This window comes from Crocodylus porosus, unplaced genomic scaffold, assembly GCF_001723895.1.
Source record: "Crocodylus porosus isolate Cpor-Errol unplaced genomic scaffold, CroPor_comp1, whole genome shotgun sequence".
Lineage (NCBI taxonomy): Eukaryota > Metazoa > Chordata > Crocodylia > Crocodylidae > Crocodylus > Crocodylus porosus.
Window position 1 is genome coordinate 108474603 of NW_017728886.1, and position 17872 is coordinate 108492474.

Genomic DNA, 17872 nt, shown 5'->3' on the forward strand with positions numbered 1-17872 from the left:
CCTGGACACCCCATGAACTCCCATGCAGGCTTGGGCCCTTGAAGCCCTCAGAGCACCTGCCAAGCTTTCCCCACTTACAGAGATGCATCCTGGAGAATCTTGGGGCACTTCTCTATAAGTGGGGAAAGTTAGGGTTCTCTACTTACGGAGACTTTCCCTGGAATCTCCAGGGGCATGGTATGTCTCTTTAAGCAGGAAAAACCCACATGGGTCCTGATGTGAAGACACAGAAACAGGAGACTCTCTGGAGCCCCATGTATCCATACTCAGACCCACCCCAAGATCTCCAGGGACCTGTCTGGATAATCAGGAAAAGCCAGGGTTTCCTCACTTACACAAACACACCCCCTGGAGATCCCAGATGGATCAGGAGATGGGTTCTTAGAGGTCCTGGGTGATGGCTAGAAAATGATATTTAGAGATTTGCTTTTAGGAATTGGCCTGTAGGTGGAGTAAACATTGCATTACATCAATGTTCCAGGGAATGGCAGGGGTTAAAAGGTTTCAAAAGGCTGTTTGTGACAAAGATCCATATTCTCAGCATTTGAGGCAGACATTGTCTGGAGCTAGCAGGCAAACAGGCACATATATCCTGGGAAATAGAAAATATGCACAGTGTTCCATTACAAAGATAAAGGACCTTCAGAAATAGCATTAGGTCACAATGGCCAGCTGCAAAGTCCCTGGGATTTCTAGTTGTGGTGGTCTAACCAAATTAGGAAGGTGAGCATGCCCAAATTAAGACGCCAGTAAATGACCAAATTAAGATGTATGCATGCAATATGTTTGAGAAACAAAGGGATTATGCTGACAGGACAGAACGTGGACAATGTGACACCTGCAGGGAGACCAATCAATGGTACCTGGAAATGAAGTGTCATTAGGAGGAAAAGAATACAAAAGGAGGGATTTTCAGAGCAGTTGGGGGGATCTTGAGGCCACCATGGGCAGAGGGTACACATTGGCCCATCTCACCCACCCCATGGGGGGTGGGGGGTCAGCATTGACTTTTGACCTCCAAGAATGTTGACATCTGACATTCAAGCAGAGAACCACAGGGTGGGGCTCATGTGCCGGCCAGGTATACCATGCTTCTGTGAAACAATGGAACCTGTAGATTAGCAGTATCATGGGGGTTATTTTGTTTGCTTTGCCTGCATTACTCTTATCTGCTATTACTGCATATCAATAAAATTTGCCTATTATAAAATGGAAGAAGTCATGGTCAGTCTGAGGGTGGGGTGTGCCTGCAACAAGGTATCAGGACTGGGTCATAAATCTAGTGCCAACACTGGGGCATGTGTCTGGGTAAGGGGGAAAAGCTGGACTCCTAGAGCTTGAGAGGCTTCATTCTGCCTGAGAATTTCTGGGGTGCACAGGACCAGGCCCCTCAAGCCCTGGAATAACACATCACCCCTTTTCCTACAGCATCAACAAGTAGGACAAGACGCAATGTGCGTTTCTCCCAATGAAGATCAGCTGTTCTGTGATGCATTGCAGCACAGCTGATCTGCTTCAACTGGTGACAATTATTCAGAGAGGCAAGAGCTTTTGTAGGTGACAGCCTAATTCATCAGATACTATTATCTATCAGGATAGCATCTAATGCCAGATGATAGCATCTGATGAATCATCTCATGTCTATCTGAACCAGTTAATCTCTAAGATGCCACCCTGTCCTACCTTCTACCTGACAGGATGTTCAATTCAGTGGATGAATAAGAAATACTTTAAAAGCTCAGATTAACCTAAAGCATAATCTTTTCAGATTTTTCTGTGAATGAAAAAGAATCAAATGAAAGATCTAATTCCTCTTCACATTTTCTTCCTCTCTCTCCTATCCTGGCACTTTTGTAATAAGCAAATAGCTAGAGCCACATGACAATTTAGACACAAAATGATAGTTCTGATTCTTCACCTCACACCATATTTAAAATGCTCACCTAGGGCATTTTTCTTTGTTAATTAAGAACTCATTTAAATGAACAAACCTGGGTTACTCAACAAAGGCTAAATAACATTTGCTAAATTCTGGTGAGATCCTTTGGGAAGTAGATATCATCTGAGATTCATTTAACATTCAAGGAAGTACCCCAATCACAAGCCATCAGGAATCCTGGAATACATCTTTCTCAGTCTTTCCCATTGACATTGTTCTACCTTGTATTGCTTTGCATACAAAAGTAAATGTTCATTCATCAAATGTTCATTCCATTTTCATGTCAGGGCCCCCACATCCCAGGTGAGTGTCTTAATTAGGTCACCACCTTTTCGTCTTGTGATTGATTCCCAAGTCCCTTTGTAAATCTAGCTCAAGAAATCAAAAGAAATCATCATTACAATGTTTCAATTTTTTTTCCACTGGCCAAAACTCTTTGATTTAATTTGCCAATACTTTTAAATGACCCGAACTACATTAGATTCGTGGGAAAAAAATTGTCCAGCCCCAAAATAACACTTACCTGTTACAAGTTCCTTAGGCCATTTTTTAGGAATGAGATTAAGGTCTTGTAAAGGTACAAGGACACCTTCCATGTTTCCAAACATCGAGGACAAGCCCAAACAGAACAGCATGATAAAGAAGAGGATGGACCACAATGGCGAGACAGGCATTTTGGTGATAGCTTCAGTGAAGACAATAAAAGCTAAGCCAGTTCCTTCAACTCCCTGTAGAAGATTACAGAAGTGTCAAACTTTCAGGAAACTGACAGTATTTAGCATTTAAAAGGATGGCGATGTTACCTGAAGATGGTAATACAATATGCTATATGTTGTACTCTTCAGTCATTTGATAACATTTTGGATGATTGATTCTACAGTCTTAAAGCTTTTTTAACATAGCTTTTCCTTGTTGTTCTAAAAGAAGAGAGAGCTGTGTTACGTGTAACACTTGTGCATAGCAATTTGCTCGTACTTGTTTCTTTCAAAAAGGCAGGACATGGTAAAGACTAACTGGTTCAAAGAGGCATACACTTTAGGTAAAGGCAGAAAGCAACCAAGTTTTGAGCTTGAGGTTTGACATCTGGGTCCAGAAATGGGTGTTGGGGAAGAGTTGGTCCAGAAGCTGGGCAGAACTCCTACCCCATGTAGTTACACCAAGTGGGCCATGTTTTAGGATATGATCAAACCTTTCTCTCATTCCTGCACTCATTCTCTCTCATCACAGCTCTCATGCATTACCTGTTCAATGTCTAGGGCAGCTCCTGCTTTATCAGCTGTATAAGCCTAACCTTAGAATCTTTGTGTTTAATTATTATTCTGGTAAACAACCAATTTTGGGGGGGGAATGAATGTAAGAGATAAGTAATGGGGAAATAGTGTTGCTTAAGTTTACAACTCAACAAAATTCAAATAGAATTTCTTGAGACAATGAAAAGTACTTCCCCATTGCTGCAAGCAATGGATATATAAAGGTGTCTCAAAGGAAAGATCAAAGGTGTCTCAAAGGAAAGATCAAAGTTATCTCAAAGGGAAGATCATTTTGATCTAGATTCGGGCGTCAGATGCGGACTGGCAAAGTTCGCAGACGACACTAAACTATGGGGGAAGGCAGTCATGCTGGAGGACAGGCTGGATGATACAGGTCAACCTGGACATGCTTGCAAAGTGGATAGACCAAAACTTAGTGGCATTCAGCATAGAGAAATGCAGGGTACTCCACCTTGGGAAAAAAACCCAGCATCATACTTACAGGCTTGGTGGTGCTACGCTTGCTAACTCTGTGACCGAAAGAGACTTGCGGTCTCGATTGACCACAAGATGAACATGATCCACCAATGCGATGCCATAGCCAGCAAACCAAGCCAAGCTAAACTCTAGCATTCATCCACCAGTGCATCTCAAGCAAAACCAGGGACGTCATCCTCCCGCTTTACTCAGCCTTAGTGAGGCCACAGCTGGAGTACTGCGTCTAGTTTTGGGCCCCGCACGTCAGAAAGGATGTGGATAAGTTTGAGAGAGTCCAGAGGAGAGCCACCCGTATGATCAAAGGCCAAGAGAGCAAGCCTTATGAGGAGAGGCTGAGGGACATGGAACTTTTCAGCCTGGTGAAGAGAAGACTCAGGGGGGACTTGGTGCCTGCCTATAAGTATATAAGGAGGGTGAATCAGGATCTGGGAGAACAGTTGTTCACCAGGGCTTCCCAAGGGATAACTAGGTCTAATGGCCACGAACTTCTAGAAGGCCAGTTCAGACACGATATAAGGAAAAACTTATTTCTAGTCTGAGTGTCTAAGGCCTGGAACAGATTCCCCCCAGAAGTGGTGCAAGTACTTGCTCTGGACTCATTCAAAAGGCATTTGTATGCTTATCTTGCTGCAACCATTTGATTCCTGCAGACTTCCTGCTTCTGGCAGTGGAGCTGGACTCAATGATTGCATGAGGTCCCTTCTAGCCCCTAAAGTCTATGAAATCTAAGAAATAAAATTTGCTTATATTGGAAGGTGTTAGGCATCTTACATGCAAGCTTATCCTGTAGTAATTCTATAGATTCCATCGCTGATGTCAACTTACATCATTTAAGAAACTTTCTAGGTCACAGGTCTCAAACTTAAGGTTTGCAAAAGCCCCTGGATCAGTCGTGTTATACAACTTCTGTAGTTCTCCAAAGTTTTCCTGGGTTACATTACCTTCTGGCAAATCGAAAGCATTCATCAGAGTGAGAATATTTCTGCAAAAGTGAAATAAAAAGATTTAGTGTTAATGTGTATGTGTAAGCAACTTCAGGATTCATTTTAATCCTCAGAGAATTTATCAAGAGTTCATTTTATCTTATAAGGAAGGGCATAAGCAATGTAGGGCTGCTAAAAGAATGATATGGATAGAATAAAGAATGTCCTACAAGGTACAGACACAAATATATGCACACACAGTTTTTCACAGAAATATCTGGAGACCTGGAAATGAAAATCTGCCCCACAGTTAGGTAACAAATGAAAGACTTATAGATATGCTGCTATAATGCCTCATGGAAATTAATTCGGGTATGTAATACAGTTTTACCTTCTAAGCTGGGCATCTTATTGTGAGTATATCTCCTGGGGTGCAGCAGGATTGTAGATTGATGAGAATGGGTATGTGATGAAACCAAAGAATAATTCCCCTGATGGGCCATGGCAGGATACCTGAATCAAAGTACTTCGGCGTTTCATTGAAATATTTTTGGTCTTTCAACTTCAAAATTTGATGTCTTTGTGAAAACTTCCTTTTCACAAAAACAGATTTGGCAAAAATCCCAATTTTCTATCATAATGGTTTTACTTAATTCACAGTTGTATTCACTAGCTCATTTCTGATTACACAAGTGATTAATGGTTTATATCACTTTTACAATTATTACTGTTCCAGCACTTTCAGGGGGGAGAGTGTATTCCCAACTCACTATGTCTATGTCAAAGGATTTTGCCAACTTAACTGTTTTTATTTCTGAAAGAACTGTTTTAAAAATGAAATAAAATGGAGTACCAATGACTAGATGACTAACTCCTCTAGAATATCACTTTCTGGAATAATTTTCTCAAGGAACTATGTAAAACAGACTTTAGGTTACCTCTGAGTTAGGGCAAATCAGACAATTGGTTGATAAAGTCAATTTGGTCTACCTACTTGTATTTAGAACACCCCTCCTCCACATCTTTGAATAGAAGGTCATTATAAGCTATTGGTTTTGCATGCAATTTTAATTTTTTTAAGTTATAGCTTCAACTTGATATATAGAACATGATTTTATATGGGACATGACACCACAACATGTCAAGGTGGCTGTTTGTGTGATCAAGTGCCCCTCAAATAAATGATGGAGCAATTTTAATTTAGCTAACAGTGCTGAAAACCCAAGCTGCTTTTGTTCAGGCCAGACAAAAGTCTCTATATTAAGTTTTTATGCAAGCTTACCTGTCAAAACAAGCATCATATCTCTCTGTGGCTCTGAATCCAATGATGGAATAGATGACAGTCGCTGCGTAAATGGATGTGAAACCATTGATCACAGAGATAATCACTGCATCTTGCTCACAATTATTACTGTAAGTCAAAAGGTAGAAATCTCAGAGAGTATGAAACATTTCCGCAAAATTCACTATTAAAATTAATTAACAAGATTATCAAAGCATTTAGACTAACAGTTTATATGTTCTTATTACATTGTCTGATATTTTACTAGTAGTTCTGTCATTTAGAATTATAATTAAATAAAAAGCAGATACTAATAAATGTAGTATCTCTTTTCTTGTATCAAATTCCATTAGGAAGACAATACAACAGATTGTTCAGTCTTTATAATTAAATTTTAAATCTTGTGCAGCAGCTTGAAGAAATAATCTTCTAATTAAGCTAATACCCACTTCAAATAATCCATGAATTGTTAAAATGTACAGAGGTTACAGGCAGGGAGAGATCACCAAATCAGATAAGTCACTAGGGCTCTGTGATGGACTCAACAAATCACAGTCCTTTCTCTACAGCCAATTTAATTTAAACTTTATTGGTTCTACAAACTTGGTATCGATTCGGACACATGTGAAAATTATTTGTTATTAATAATGCTTATATTTATTAGAATAGTGCCTGTGAATTAGCCAAGAAGGAGGTTCCATTGTAGGAGGTACTGTACAAACAAGTACTCTCATTGGTCGACTTGTTACCTTTAAATAAAGGTTCCATGATAACTTAGACATCTGTCTTCAGAAGGCTCCCCATGGCCTTGCTTCCTTGCTTCATGAGGTTGCATTGCCAAAAGTACTGAGGTGAAAATGAAGTAGGGGCCATTAAAAGAAAAAGAGCTTAACACCCATGAACAGACTCCTCCTTACTTTTTCAGTTTGTATAGCATCACTTTCAGTAACAAAGCCCTCTACAATCACGGAGGTATTTGCAAATTAAAGGCTCTATATACTAGGACACTACATGTACTTTGTGCTTTTCTGGTGATGTAAATTAACTATAAACTCAATTTATAGGCCCACTTTTACAGTGGTTTTGAAGCGCCCTGAAGTACCACTGACAATGTCCTTAAAAGTTACAATTTTAAAAAGTGATGCAAAATTGAAACTCAGTGCTAACAAATCATTAGAGCTATAGCATGGTAGCATTCTCTTTGATTTTATTGTTTAATATGCCTGTACACAAGTATAAATATAGTTTGTTTGCTTTTTTCTAAAAAGAACAATTTCCAGCAAAAAGTATGTAAGAGTAGAATTTTATCTCTGCAGAGATCCTGATCCTCTGTGCAGAGGCATCAAAACCCTTTTCTACCTCTGGATTCCCTAGCATGATGGTATCTGGAGACACCAAATTACCAAAGACCTGCCAACTCTGGCATTTTTTCCCCATTTTTTGTAGTGCTTTGTTCAGAAAGGTGAGGATGAGATTCAGAATGGTCGAAGCTCATACAGGACAATGATGAATCTGCAACATTGTTTGGCATTGTGATGCTTTGCTAGGAAATGCAATGAAAAGCCACCGTGTCTTGTCTGCACCATGGGGATGGCATGTCTCACCATGCTGGCCTGGCCAGCATACTGCCCACCTGTACCTACAGCCATTCACCAAACCTGAAGTTTGCTGGTAAGGAAACTCAAGAGCATTAATTTGAGGTGGTTCTTGAGCTCTTGGTCTCCAATGTACTTGAGAACAGTCCCCCGGGAATGAGCCCAGAACAGCTTAACTAGCCAACTGCCAGGTTTAAAGCATATCTGTGGATGCTGGGGATGTAGGGTAGGCTCAGGCCTCTTCTGTCAGAAACGTGCTTACATGGTGCAGATAAGCCCAAAGGGCTTTTCAGGGGAACAGGGATCAGGGGGTTGATGCTATGCTCTTCCTTCTTCCCAAGTGAAATGGGCAAGGTCTAAGTTGTCTCCATTTTTAGATGTTAAAAAAAAACACTTCAGCTCTGAAGAATATTCATATAATTAAAAAGCAGAGTCTGAGCACAACATACTTCATCTCAACCAATGAAAGCAACTTTTAATGGTTCCTACTGGATTTCCATGTCAGTACTTTTGGCAATGCAACCTCATGGAGAAAGGAAGCAAGGATACGGGGAACCTTCTGAAGATCCAATAGGATTAGATTTTTTGTGCTGGATACTTACTGAATGGAATTGTAACTTGAGAAGGAGATGAGGCCTCCAAAGGCAAGGGAGAAGGAGTAGAACACTTGTGCTCCAGCATCCAGCCACGTGACAGGGTTGGCCAACTCAGCAACCTGTGACATCAGACAAAAGGTAGTGAGTGCCTCAAATCAAAACTTGGGCTGAACATCAGACAGCGCCAGCCCAGGAGGGAGTGCAAATGGGAGTGACTGCCCCAGGCCCCGTGTTTTGGGGGGTCCCGCAGACCCGGGCAGAGTGGCTACAGCCCCTCCTGCAGGGCCCACCTAGTACTGGTGACTCTGTGCTGCTGCCACTGGCAACTTTGCGTCCAGCCACTGGCGGCTTTGCATTTGGCTGCTTCCCCCCACCCCGCTGCTTCTTCACGTCCAGGCCCTGCACCCAGGTAGGGTCATCTCTGGCTGATGCATAGCTTATATCTGCTCTCTATGGAAGACCGCACTCTGGAAGCAGACAAGTGAATGCCTTTATCAATTTCATTTTCATAAGTAAACTACTTACATGTTAAAATTAAATCAGTAAGATATAAAGCAGAAATAAGATAACAATGCTCATATAATTTTGTCTCCTTTTATCTGATAGTGGGTTCCTCTCTTGTTTCCTCAAATTAGCCAACAGATAAACTTTAATATTTGGACTCTCCTGGGCAGCTACACCCTTTCTATTTTGAGGAGAAACTGCTATAAATGTAAGACATCTTAATGGTGGTATCTAAATTACAGGCATTATCATCCTAATTCTACCATTTGTGTCTGAAATTCAGGTCCGGCCCCTTCTTCTAGTAAGGTATGGGTGCATTTGAAAAAAATAATGTAGATTCCCTGTTAAGAGGAGGTAAATGAACAATCCAGATCACTCTGAAATGACCCCTTGTCCATTCAAGAATTCCCAAAATCTGAAGCAGTACATACATACATACACACACATATATACACATATACACATGTATATACACACATACATTATATATATAATATCTGAAACAGCCACAAGAAGTATTTAAGACCTGCAAAAGTAACTGATTGACAAATCAACTTCAGCAGTATCCTAATGTGTTGGGATAATGCAAAGCACAGCTCTTCTGTTCACACTTCAAACATGAGAAGCTGTCTTTAAGCATGCCTGAAAGATACTCAGAATAAATATAGATGACAGGTTCATTTTCTCCTTGCTGCTAATAACATTTAGGGCCAGATTCAGACTGACCACTTTGCACCTTACCTTTGACATGACAATGATCAAAATAGACTGGGTTAGGAGTCCAAGACCCCTATACAATAAATGATGAGACTTGAGTACTTCCAAAGGTCAGTGCAGAGAACCAAGAAGCACCTAAAATCAAACTAGTTCAGATGCACTAGGCACAGAGATGTGTCTGAACTTGCACCCATCACTGAGCTTAGGCACCTAACTCAGGCTGCGCATTAGTTGATTCCTTTCACCTGGGATCCAGACCATCCAGGCCTTCTTTTAATGGCTGGCACCTAATGAGGATGGTTGTGGTAGTCACCTTTTATAACAGCCTTGTGTTTAGAGTCTTAAGCCTAGAAGTGGGAAATCTTGGTTCTAGACACCCCCTCTATCCAAGAGGATTCGTACCCACACCTCACACTATTGATTGGCAATAGCACCACTACCATGCTGGCCATGTTTTTGAGTGAAAGTGATTCTAGCCACTGCACTTAGTTCTAAATGTGATGTTGCCAGTGGTTGCATCTATGTGAGATGTTATGAAATGCGATGTTGTCAGTGGGTGCATCCATATGAGATGTCTCCACATCTACATGTCTGGCCCTATTCGGTCACGGTAAACTAATAAATGCTGCTGGAGGTCAGGACTTGTAAATACAAGCATTGTCCTGCAGCGGCATTATTTACTGTGTAGCAGCACGTGTAGACACTGATGGGGCTAGCTGGTGCACAAGGGTGCTTCAGTGCAGGGGTTGCCTGCTGGCTGTCCCTACACTGAAGCACTCTTGTGCTCCAGCCAGCCCCTCTGCAGCACGTTGAGCTGGGTCAGAGCAGCTCTGGGCTGGCAGGCTGACCCCCTGCGTTCCTTGTCAGTCAGGGCTGCTCCGACCCAACTCAACGTGCTGAGGTCCCAAGGCATATCTGTAGACACAGCATGCCCAGAAGCAATAAACTCTAGTGCTGCAGTTTATTGCCCTGTGCTAATAGCAAGTGTAGATGTACCCAGCAGCAAGCATAGATGTACCCAGTGCGACTTAAATGAGCTCTAAGGATGTTCTAGAGATCAGGTTCTTCTGGGTATATAGACAAGAGTTTTTTTAGGACTGAGATACTTAGGAGTCCACACTGGATCACTTCTGAGCATGCCGATGTTGCAGCAGAGCTAGTCTGGATCACATGAAGGATGTGGACAGTTTGGAAAGAGACCAGCATGGGGCAAGAAAAATGGTTTGGGGCCTGGGAGACAAGACATATAAGGAAAGACTGAAAAAACTAGGCTCTTTAGAAAAGAAGACTGAGGAGAAGTTTGATAATAGTCTTCAAATACCAAAAGGGCGATTATAGAGAGGATGGAGATGAGCTTTTCTCTGGGGCTTTAAGAGACAGAAATAGAAGGAATGGCCTCAAGCTTCAGCAGGAGAAATTTAGGTTGGGAGTTAGGAGGAACTTTCTGACTATGAGGGTGGTCAGACATTGGAAAAGGCTACATAGAGAAATTGTGGTGCCTCCAACTTTGAAAACTTTCCAAAGCAGGTTAGATAGACACTTGGCTGTGACAGTTTAGTTAGGGATGCTAGACTAGATGATGTTATGAGTTTCCTTCAAGCCCTACTTTCCTATGACTTTGGCTCCTAAATACCACCCACATCCTATTTAGATGATAATGGGACCAATTTGGATCTAGCCTTTAATAGCTTCATTGACAGGCAAACAATCCAATCACTTACATTGGGAGTGAAGAGATAAACAATTCCACTGACTGATCCTTTCAATGTCAAGCCACGGATCAGGAAAATGGTAAGTACAACATATGGAAGTGTGGATGTTACATACACAGCCTGAAAAAAAACCAGATACCTATTTAAAAAGTATAAGATAAAGCACTGTTTCATAGTAAGAATAGCTAAGGAAGAAAGAAAGGAGGAGTGAAAACAAAATAATAGATCAGATTAGCCATGATTAATGTGCTGTGGAACCTTAAGCTCAAGAACTGTTTGAATATTTTAATTTATAATTACAAAGCACTTTTTCAGTCAGGGCCCAAATTTAGAAAAATAGCAATTCTTTAACAAAATCATTCTATCTGGATCTGTAGCAATAAAATCAACAATCCACAACCTGATGTTTGCTAATTGCTGTTGATAACTGATAGTCATTAGAAAAATGTGTCTATAACTTCTGTGCCTCTTCCCTGCACCAAAAATTTGGAACTAGTGTGCACGTGCAGAAAATCTTTGTCAGTATAAAGTTACAGAACTACCTGCTATGTCTTTATTAGTTGCTATGACATCAGCAACTAATAGAACTAACCTGCTATGTCTTTATGAGGCACAATGACTCTAGCTTCTCATATCCATGTATATAAACAGGGAATCACAATAGCATAATCAATATTATTTCACTCTCATGTGAAATGAAATGTAGTACCTTTCCCGTTGTTTCAATGCCTCTGATTGTGCACACATACAGAACACCCCATGCACATGTTAAACATAGTAAAAGCCACCACTGGATAGTGCCAGAATTGTCAATGGAAGTGGAAACATTTAATGTTTCTCTGTACCAAAAATAATCCACAGGAGAGCTTTTGGCACATTCTTCCACAAAACCTGAAAGCAAAAAAAATTGTAAGTCAGTACATCCTATATTCATTAGGTTAAAAAAAGAAGCAGAGGCATAGCAGTAATATTGAAGTATTATTCGCTTGGATCTGTCCCAACCTGACAATATTTTTACGATTAAAAAAAATCCTGTTGACTGCATCTACAAAAAAATTCTCTAGAATGCTAGAGTCTGCATTGATCCTGCATACCACTGAGAATACTGTGTATGTGACAAAGTTAATACATCAATCTATCTCCTACAGACTCCTGTTTTTTCATTTTATTTAAGATGCCTACTTTAGTGTCAAGTATTGACACAAAGTTTGATCTCATTTTCCATAAGCTGGCTGTATGCTGAATATTTTCTTGCAAAACCCAATTATCACAATATTAAAATGTTCCCTAGTAAGGCAGCATATTATCCTTATACAAAAAGAGACTGTATTACATTTGTTACTAACTGCAGAAATGTGCTCTATAAAAAAATGTTCCATTGCATAAACTGTACCTGTTCTGTTTGCATTGAGCGGGCACTGACTCCAGGGCAATGGCTCTTGGAAGGAGTTGAAGAAATACCACATCACCCAGGCAATGATAGTGTTATAGTACAGGCCCACAAGGAAGGACACAAGCATCGCTGCTATGCCTAAAAGGAGGAGGAAAAAGAGCATACCATGCAGCTTGCTATCATTTTAACTGTAAAACTAAAATGAACCCTCAGACTGCATTCAGTCAGGTATATCAAAGCAAATTTTATTTTTAAGTGATATGAATATACACAGCCCTTGGCTTCTAATATGTATTATAGGCTAGTCCTTACACACACACACACACACACACACACACACACACACACACACACACACACACACTGAAAGGTTAGGAAATGCCAAAATTAAGGATTCCTCATCTAGGACATAGACTGGAGGATGGTGGTGGAATGCTAAGCTGTTCAGTGTTTCTTTTTATCCTCCTCATTATCAGCCATATATACTGATCCCACTAAAGAACAGATAGGAAACTACTGGCCAAGAAACATACCAGCCAAGCAGTAGCATAAGTAGGAGTGGGTGAAAGGGATGCCCGTTTGGGGTGATAAGTTAAGAGGCACATTGGTATCTCTTTCAATCCCCACAGAATGTGTGCCCTGGCAGTGTTCCCGTGCCGGAAACTTCAAAGCCCAGCAGCTGCCACTTGAAGAGCAATAAACAGGGCAAACAGAGCACACATGCTGGCAGCAGCAGCTCAGTTGGGCTTGTGCAGTTCCTGATGTGGGTAAAGTGCAGTCTGTGACCAGTCCCCCCCGCCCTCCCTCAAATCTGTGCTATCACCTCCCTCACCCATCTCAGAACCTATGCCCCTACCCTGCTCTTGCTCTTTGAACCTGTGCCTCTCTCCCCCTGCTCTCAAAACTGTGCATCACTCCCCCCCCCTCAGGGTTTGACCTAGCAATTCTGTTACACCACTGCAGCTAAGACATCCTCAGTGTGTGGCTCCTAGTCTGAAAAAGTAGGCATGTTAATGTTTTTCTAGGGATTTGAACATGGTGGAATCACACTTACATGTCTCTTAGGTCCTCGCATTTTGTGGGACATAGCATTTAATTGTGCTTTCTGTGTTTCAAGCACAGCCTATAAATGCCTTCCATTGCAACTGAAAGCACTCAGCACTTCTGCAGATCAGTTCTCAGGTATCTTTAGGCTGGCACCCAAAAATAAGACAGAAGTCAGCTTTGAAACGTTGTTTAAGTGATTTGCCCAGCATTGCAAAGGACTTCTGTAGCAGAAGCAAGGTTAGAATCCATTTTCCAGGACAGCATTCAGCTGGTCAAACCCTGAATCAGAATCACAGAATCATAGAAAAGGGCCTGAAGGGACCTCTGGAGGTCATCTAGTCCATCTCTCTATCTGAGGCAGGATCATCCTGATTCAAACAATCCCTTACAAATCCTTGTCTAACCTATTACTAAAACTATACAATCAGTGCTATCACAAAACTACAAGACATAGCACCCTAAACTGTCACAGGTAAAGCAGAGAACAATGGCAATCAGTGTCCTGCTCAAATGCCCATCCAGAAATTGCTAAAATCCTGTCAAGAGATTCAAGGAAGAGAACCACACAACCTGCTACAGAGGAAAAAGCCTTCCCAGCCCATGCCAATCTGACTATAAGGTAAAATTCCTTCCTGATCCCAAATATGGGGATCAGTCTGACCCTGAGTAGGGGGGCATGGCCCTTTATCCAGGAACCTGCAGATTTTAGTCCCAGCAGGAGCACTGGCACACCCAAGTCAAAATCCCCAGCCTTGCCTTAAGCCGACACCCAATGCTTCTGAGGAAGGCAAAAAAAACTGTATGATGTGTAGCAACAGGAGAGGAAAAAATTTCCTTCCCTGCCTCATTTGGCAATTAGGAGAGCCCAGAAGCTTGGGAAATATCCCTAGCATAGCACAGGCATAATTACTTCTAGATCATCCCTGATCAAAGCTTATCCGACTTCTTGACTATCTCCAGTGATGCAAATCCCACAACTTTCCTAGACTGTCTATTACACTGCCTCACTGTTCTAACAATGAAGTTTTTCCTGGTATCCAATCTAAATATACTTTGCTGCACCTACAAGTTATTGGTCTGTGCCCTGCTCTCTACCACAAGAGAGAAAAGGTGTTCTCCCCCTTCTTTATGGCAGTCCTTCAGATATTTTGAAGACTTCTATTATGTCCTCTCTTATTCACTATTTCTGCAAACTGAACATACCTATTTCCTTCAATCTCTTTTTCCTTCAACCAAGCCTTTTGTTTTAAAATTTCATGTTACTTGTTTTGCTTATTCCTATTGTCTGAAGTATTTCCAATCCCCTCTCAACTTTGTGACATCTCCAGGTAACCTTTGTGTGTTCCCCTTGCCAAGAAAATGTAAAATAAAAATAATAAATAGTATTAGATGCAGAATAGACATCATATAATCTTCCTCTGATACTGGTATCAATAAAATTATCTTGGAATTAGTGTTTAACCACCTAAACTGTAAACCTATAGTTTCAATCTGAGGTTTTCTGTGGAGCTGCATCAGATTCCTTAATAACATTTAAATACACTATGTCTACTTCATTTCCTTTTCAACTAAAGTTAATAAACAATTTTTTTGCCCACTTCTGGACCCTTTCTACCTCCTCCATGTCCTTTTTAAAATGTGGGGCCCAAAACTGCACACAGTACTCTAGATGAGGCCTAACCACTGCCTATCACTTCCCATGTCTTACACCTACTTCTCCTATTGAGGCAGCCCAAAACTGGATTTGTCTTTTCTACAGGTGCCACACTACAGACTCATATTGAGTCTGTGATCCAGGATTCCTAGATCCTTCTCTGTAGTGCTGCCATCCAACCGGTTGTCACCCATTTTACATTTGTGCTTTTGATTATTCTTCCTCAGGTGCAGCACTTTGCATTTGTCCTCATAGAACTTCATCCTGTTAGCTGCAGCTCAGATTTCCAAACTGTTGAGATCCTTCTGAATTGTGCCCCTGTTCTTCAGCGTTTGCAGTCCTTTCCAGTCCCTCCTTTCTTTTTTGCAACCCCCCGCCTCATTTACTACACATTTTAATTTCTTCAACAAACCAACCAAGGGTCCTACAGACTACCACCTCCTTCCCTACACAGCCTTGAGCCTACTTCATCCTTTTCACTGATTTAGGTAAGGGTGTGCAGGGAAAAATAGTTCTTCAGTGTGGATGAGTCACATACCATATGAGCATCACAGAGGAGCTAGGAAAGGATAGAGCATGCTCAGTGCAGAAAATCTTCCAAGTAGTGACCTCAGCTGCTGATGAGCCACTACTAAATACATGTAGACTACAGTTTTCATAGGCTCAGAAGTACCAATCTGACATAGATCTATGATGCTAAGGCAATCCTACCTCCTCCCTATTTCAAGCACCTGTTCCATTCCAAAGCTGGAGACTTTGAATCTAGCAGTATCAATCATTTTGTTATGATTGTTTGAGGGACAACATTACATATTTTTGTCTAATGTCATTCTCCAAGAGACCTGAGTTACTTCAGCTGGAACTTTAAAACATAAATTCAATCCAAGACAGCTCTCTGGAACAGAAGATGCTGAGCATGCTTATTATAAGAAAAACACTAGAAAATGGTGGCACTGTCCGTTGCATTTGCACTTAAGACATGTTTAAATATCTTTAGATAAGGATAAATGAAGAGTAGACCATGATTCAGGCTACACACTCCCACTTGGATCATGGTCGCAACCTGCCCTGAGCCTTTTTAGGGGAGGGCAGCCTAGAAAGCAGCCTAGAGATGAGATCCCAGGTTTGTTTTTCTTCTTTCAACAAATGACTGTAAAATACATAGGCAGTCCAGGGTGCAGAGACTCAAAACTCTGGATTCCCCATTCCCAATAGACTGGGCTACATGGTCAGGCTCTTTCTTGTCTGCTGTCCTTTAGGTCACTCTCAACTGCCCAGTGAGCTGCCTTCAAAAGGAGGAATGGGAGGTGCCCTGCCCAGACTAGCTTATGGCAGGAGGTTTGGGCATTCTCCTGGAAGGTGGAGATGGGCATTTGAGTCTCTCAGGCTTAGGAGAGCCTGAAACCAGTTCTCCCACTTCCTGAGCAAGTTATACACCTGGAAGGCTTTTGTGCTGAAGACTGAATCCTCTTCCTGGTATCTTTTGCAATGAATGCTGGTATGCTATCCATGTCAGACACTTGCTAGCCACAGAGCAGGCCCAGGGAATTAGCAACTTAAGTGCTTCTAAGCATCCACCTGGTTCACAACAGAGCTCATGCGGGAGTTAGGCATATGGATGTTTGAACTGGTTTGCTTCTTAGCAAGAGGAGTAGCCACAGTCCAGCGAATCTTTCAAGTGAAAACGGAAGGGCTTAATGAAGTTGGATGCTTGTGTGGTTTTGCAGCAGTTGGAATGGGATTGGTATGGATTGCTTTTTGTAATCTACCATAACAGTTTGGATCTAACACCAAATTTCCTGAAAGGATAATAAATGGTGAGCTACATAGAAGAACACAAGCAAAACCCAGAAGCTGACATTAAAGATAGAAAACAAAAATAAGTGGTCATACTAATGTTATGAGCCAAGCCCTAGGGCAGACCACTCAGAGGACAGAAAGAAAGACCAAAAAGAAGAAGCCCTGGAGAAAAGGAATACCAGTACATCATGAGCTGAGGAAGATATGTATGACCTGGAGTGAAGTGAAACAGTGAAGAAAGAACTGAATGGAGGATCATTGCAGAAGTCCTTTGGGCCACTGTTCCTCTCATGTGGGGCCTGATGCAGGTTGCCAGCCTTTCGCTTTTCCTGTTCAGTATGTGTGAGAGGCTGCCAGAAGGGTGAGTTGAAGACATGAGTAACAATGTTTTTATCATACTGACTACACCCAGTTGGATGGCTTTCTAAACCAGTTCAAACACTCATGGCTGCATTCACATGAGCAGGGGCATGTGCTTTCAGCAGCACAAATAGTAGCAGCACGAATTTGTGCTCTTTGTGCTGCAGTGCATGCCTCTGCTCATGCAGTTTGCAGCAGGACACGTTGTCCCGCTGAACCCTATGCCTCAGCCAGTCAGGGAATGGCATATGGAGATGGGGGAGCCCCTGTGCGGAGGCACCCTGTGCCTAAGCCAGCCACTCCCTGGCTGGCTGGGGCACAGGGTGCCTCAAGATGGGGGAGCAGGCAGCCCTGGGCTGGCTGCTGTCCTGTCTCCATGTGCCTGAGCGCAAGGGCTCTGCTGGTTGGGGCACAGTGTGCCTCGAGACGGGAGCACTGAAACATGCCCACTCACGCTAAAACACCCTCATGCCCCAGCCAGCTGGGACAGCATCCATTCATGTGCTGCTGCGGAGTTTTTTTTACTGCTGCAAAGTAAATTAATTTATTCCAGCCTAATAAGGATGCACGTGTAGACACAAAATGTTTATTGCAGAACTAAT

General features: G+C 41.9%; 1 protein-coding gene across 1 annotated transcript in view; it reads right to left on the reverse strand.

Annotated features, from left to right (window-relative positions):
• Positions 1 to 17872, reverse strand: part of SLC6A19 (solute carrier family 6 member 19) — a 38106-nt gene that overhangs the window by 7394 nt on the left and 12840 nt on the right. Inside the window, exons 3-9 of the mRNA XM_019540383.1 lie at positions 12410 to 12547; positions 11726 to 11907; positions 11026 to 11136; positions 8090 to 8202; positions 5893 to 6021; positions 4513 to 4669; positions 2463 to 2667 (exon numbers count right to left, since the gene is read on the reverse strand). Coding sequence (XP_019395928.1) covers positions 2463 to 2667; positions 4513 to 4669; positions 5893 to 6021; positions 8090 to 8202; positions 11026 to 11136; positions 11726 to 11907; positions 12410 to 12547 — 1035 coding nt within the window. The remainder of the gene's footprint in view (positions 1 to 2462; positions 2668 to 4512; positions 4670 to 5892; positions 6022 to 8089; positions 8203 to 11025; positions 11137 to 11725; positions 11908 to 12409; positions 12548 to 17872) is intronic.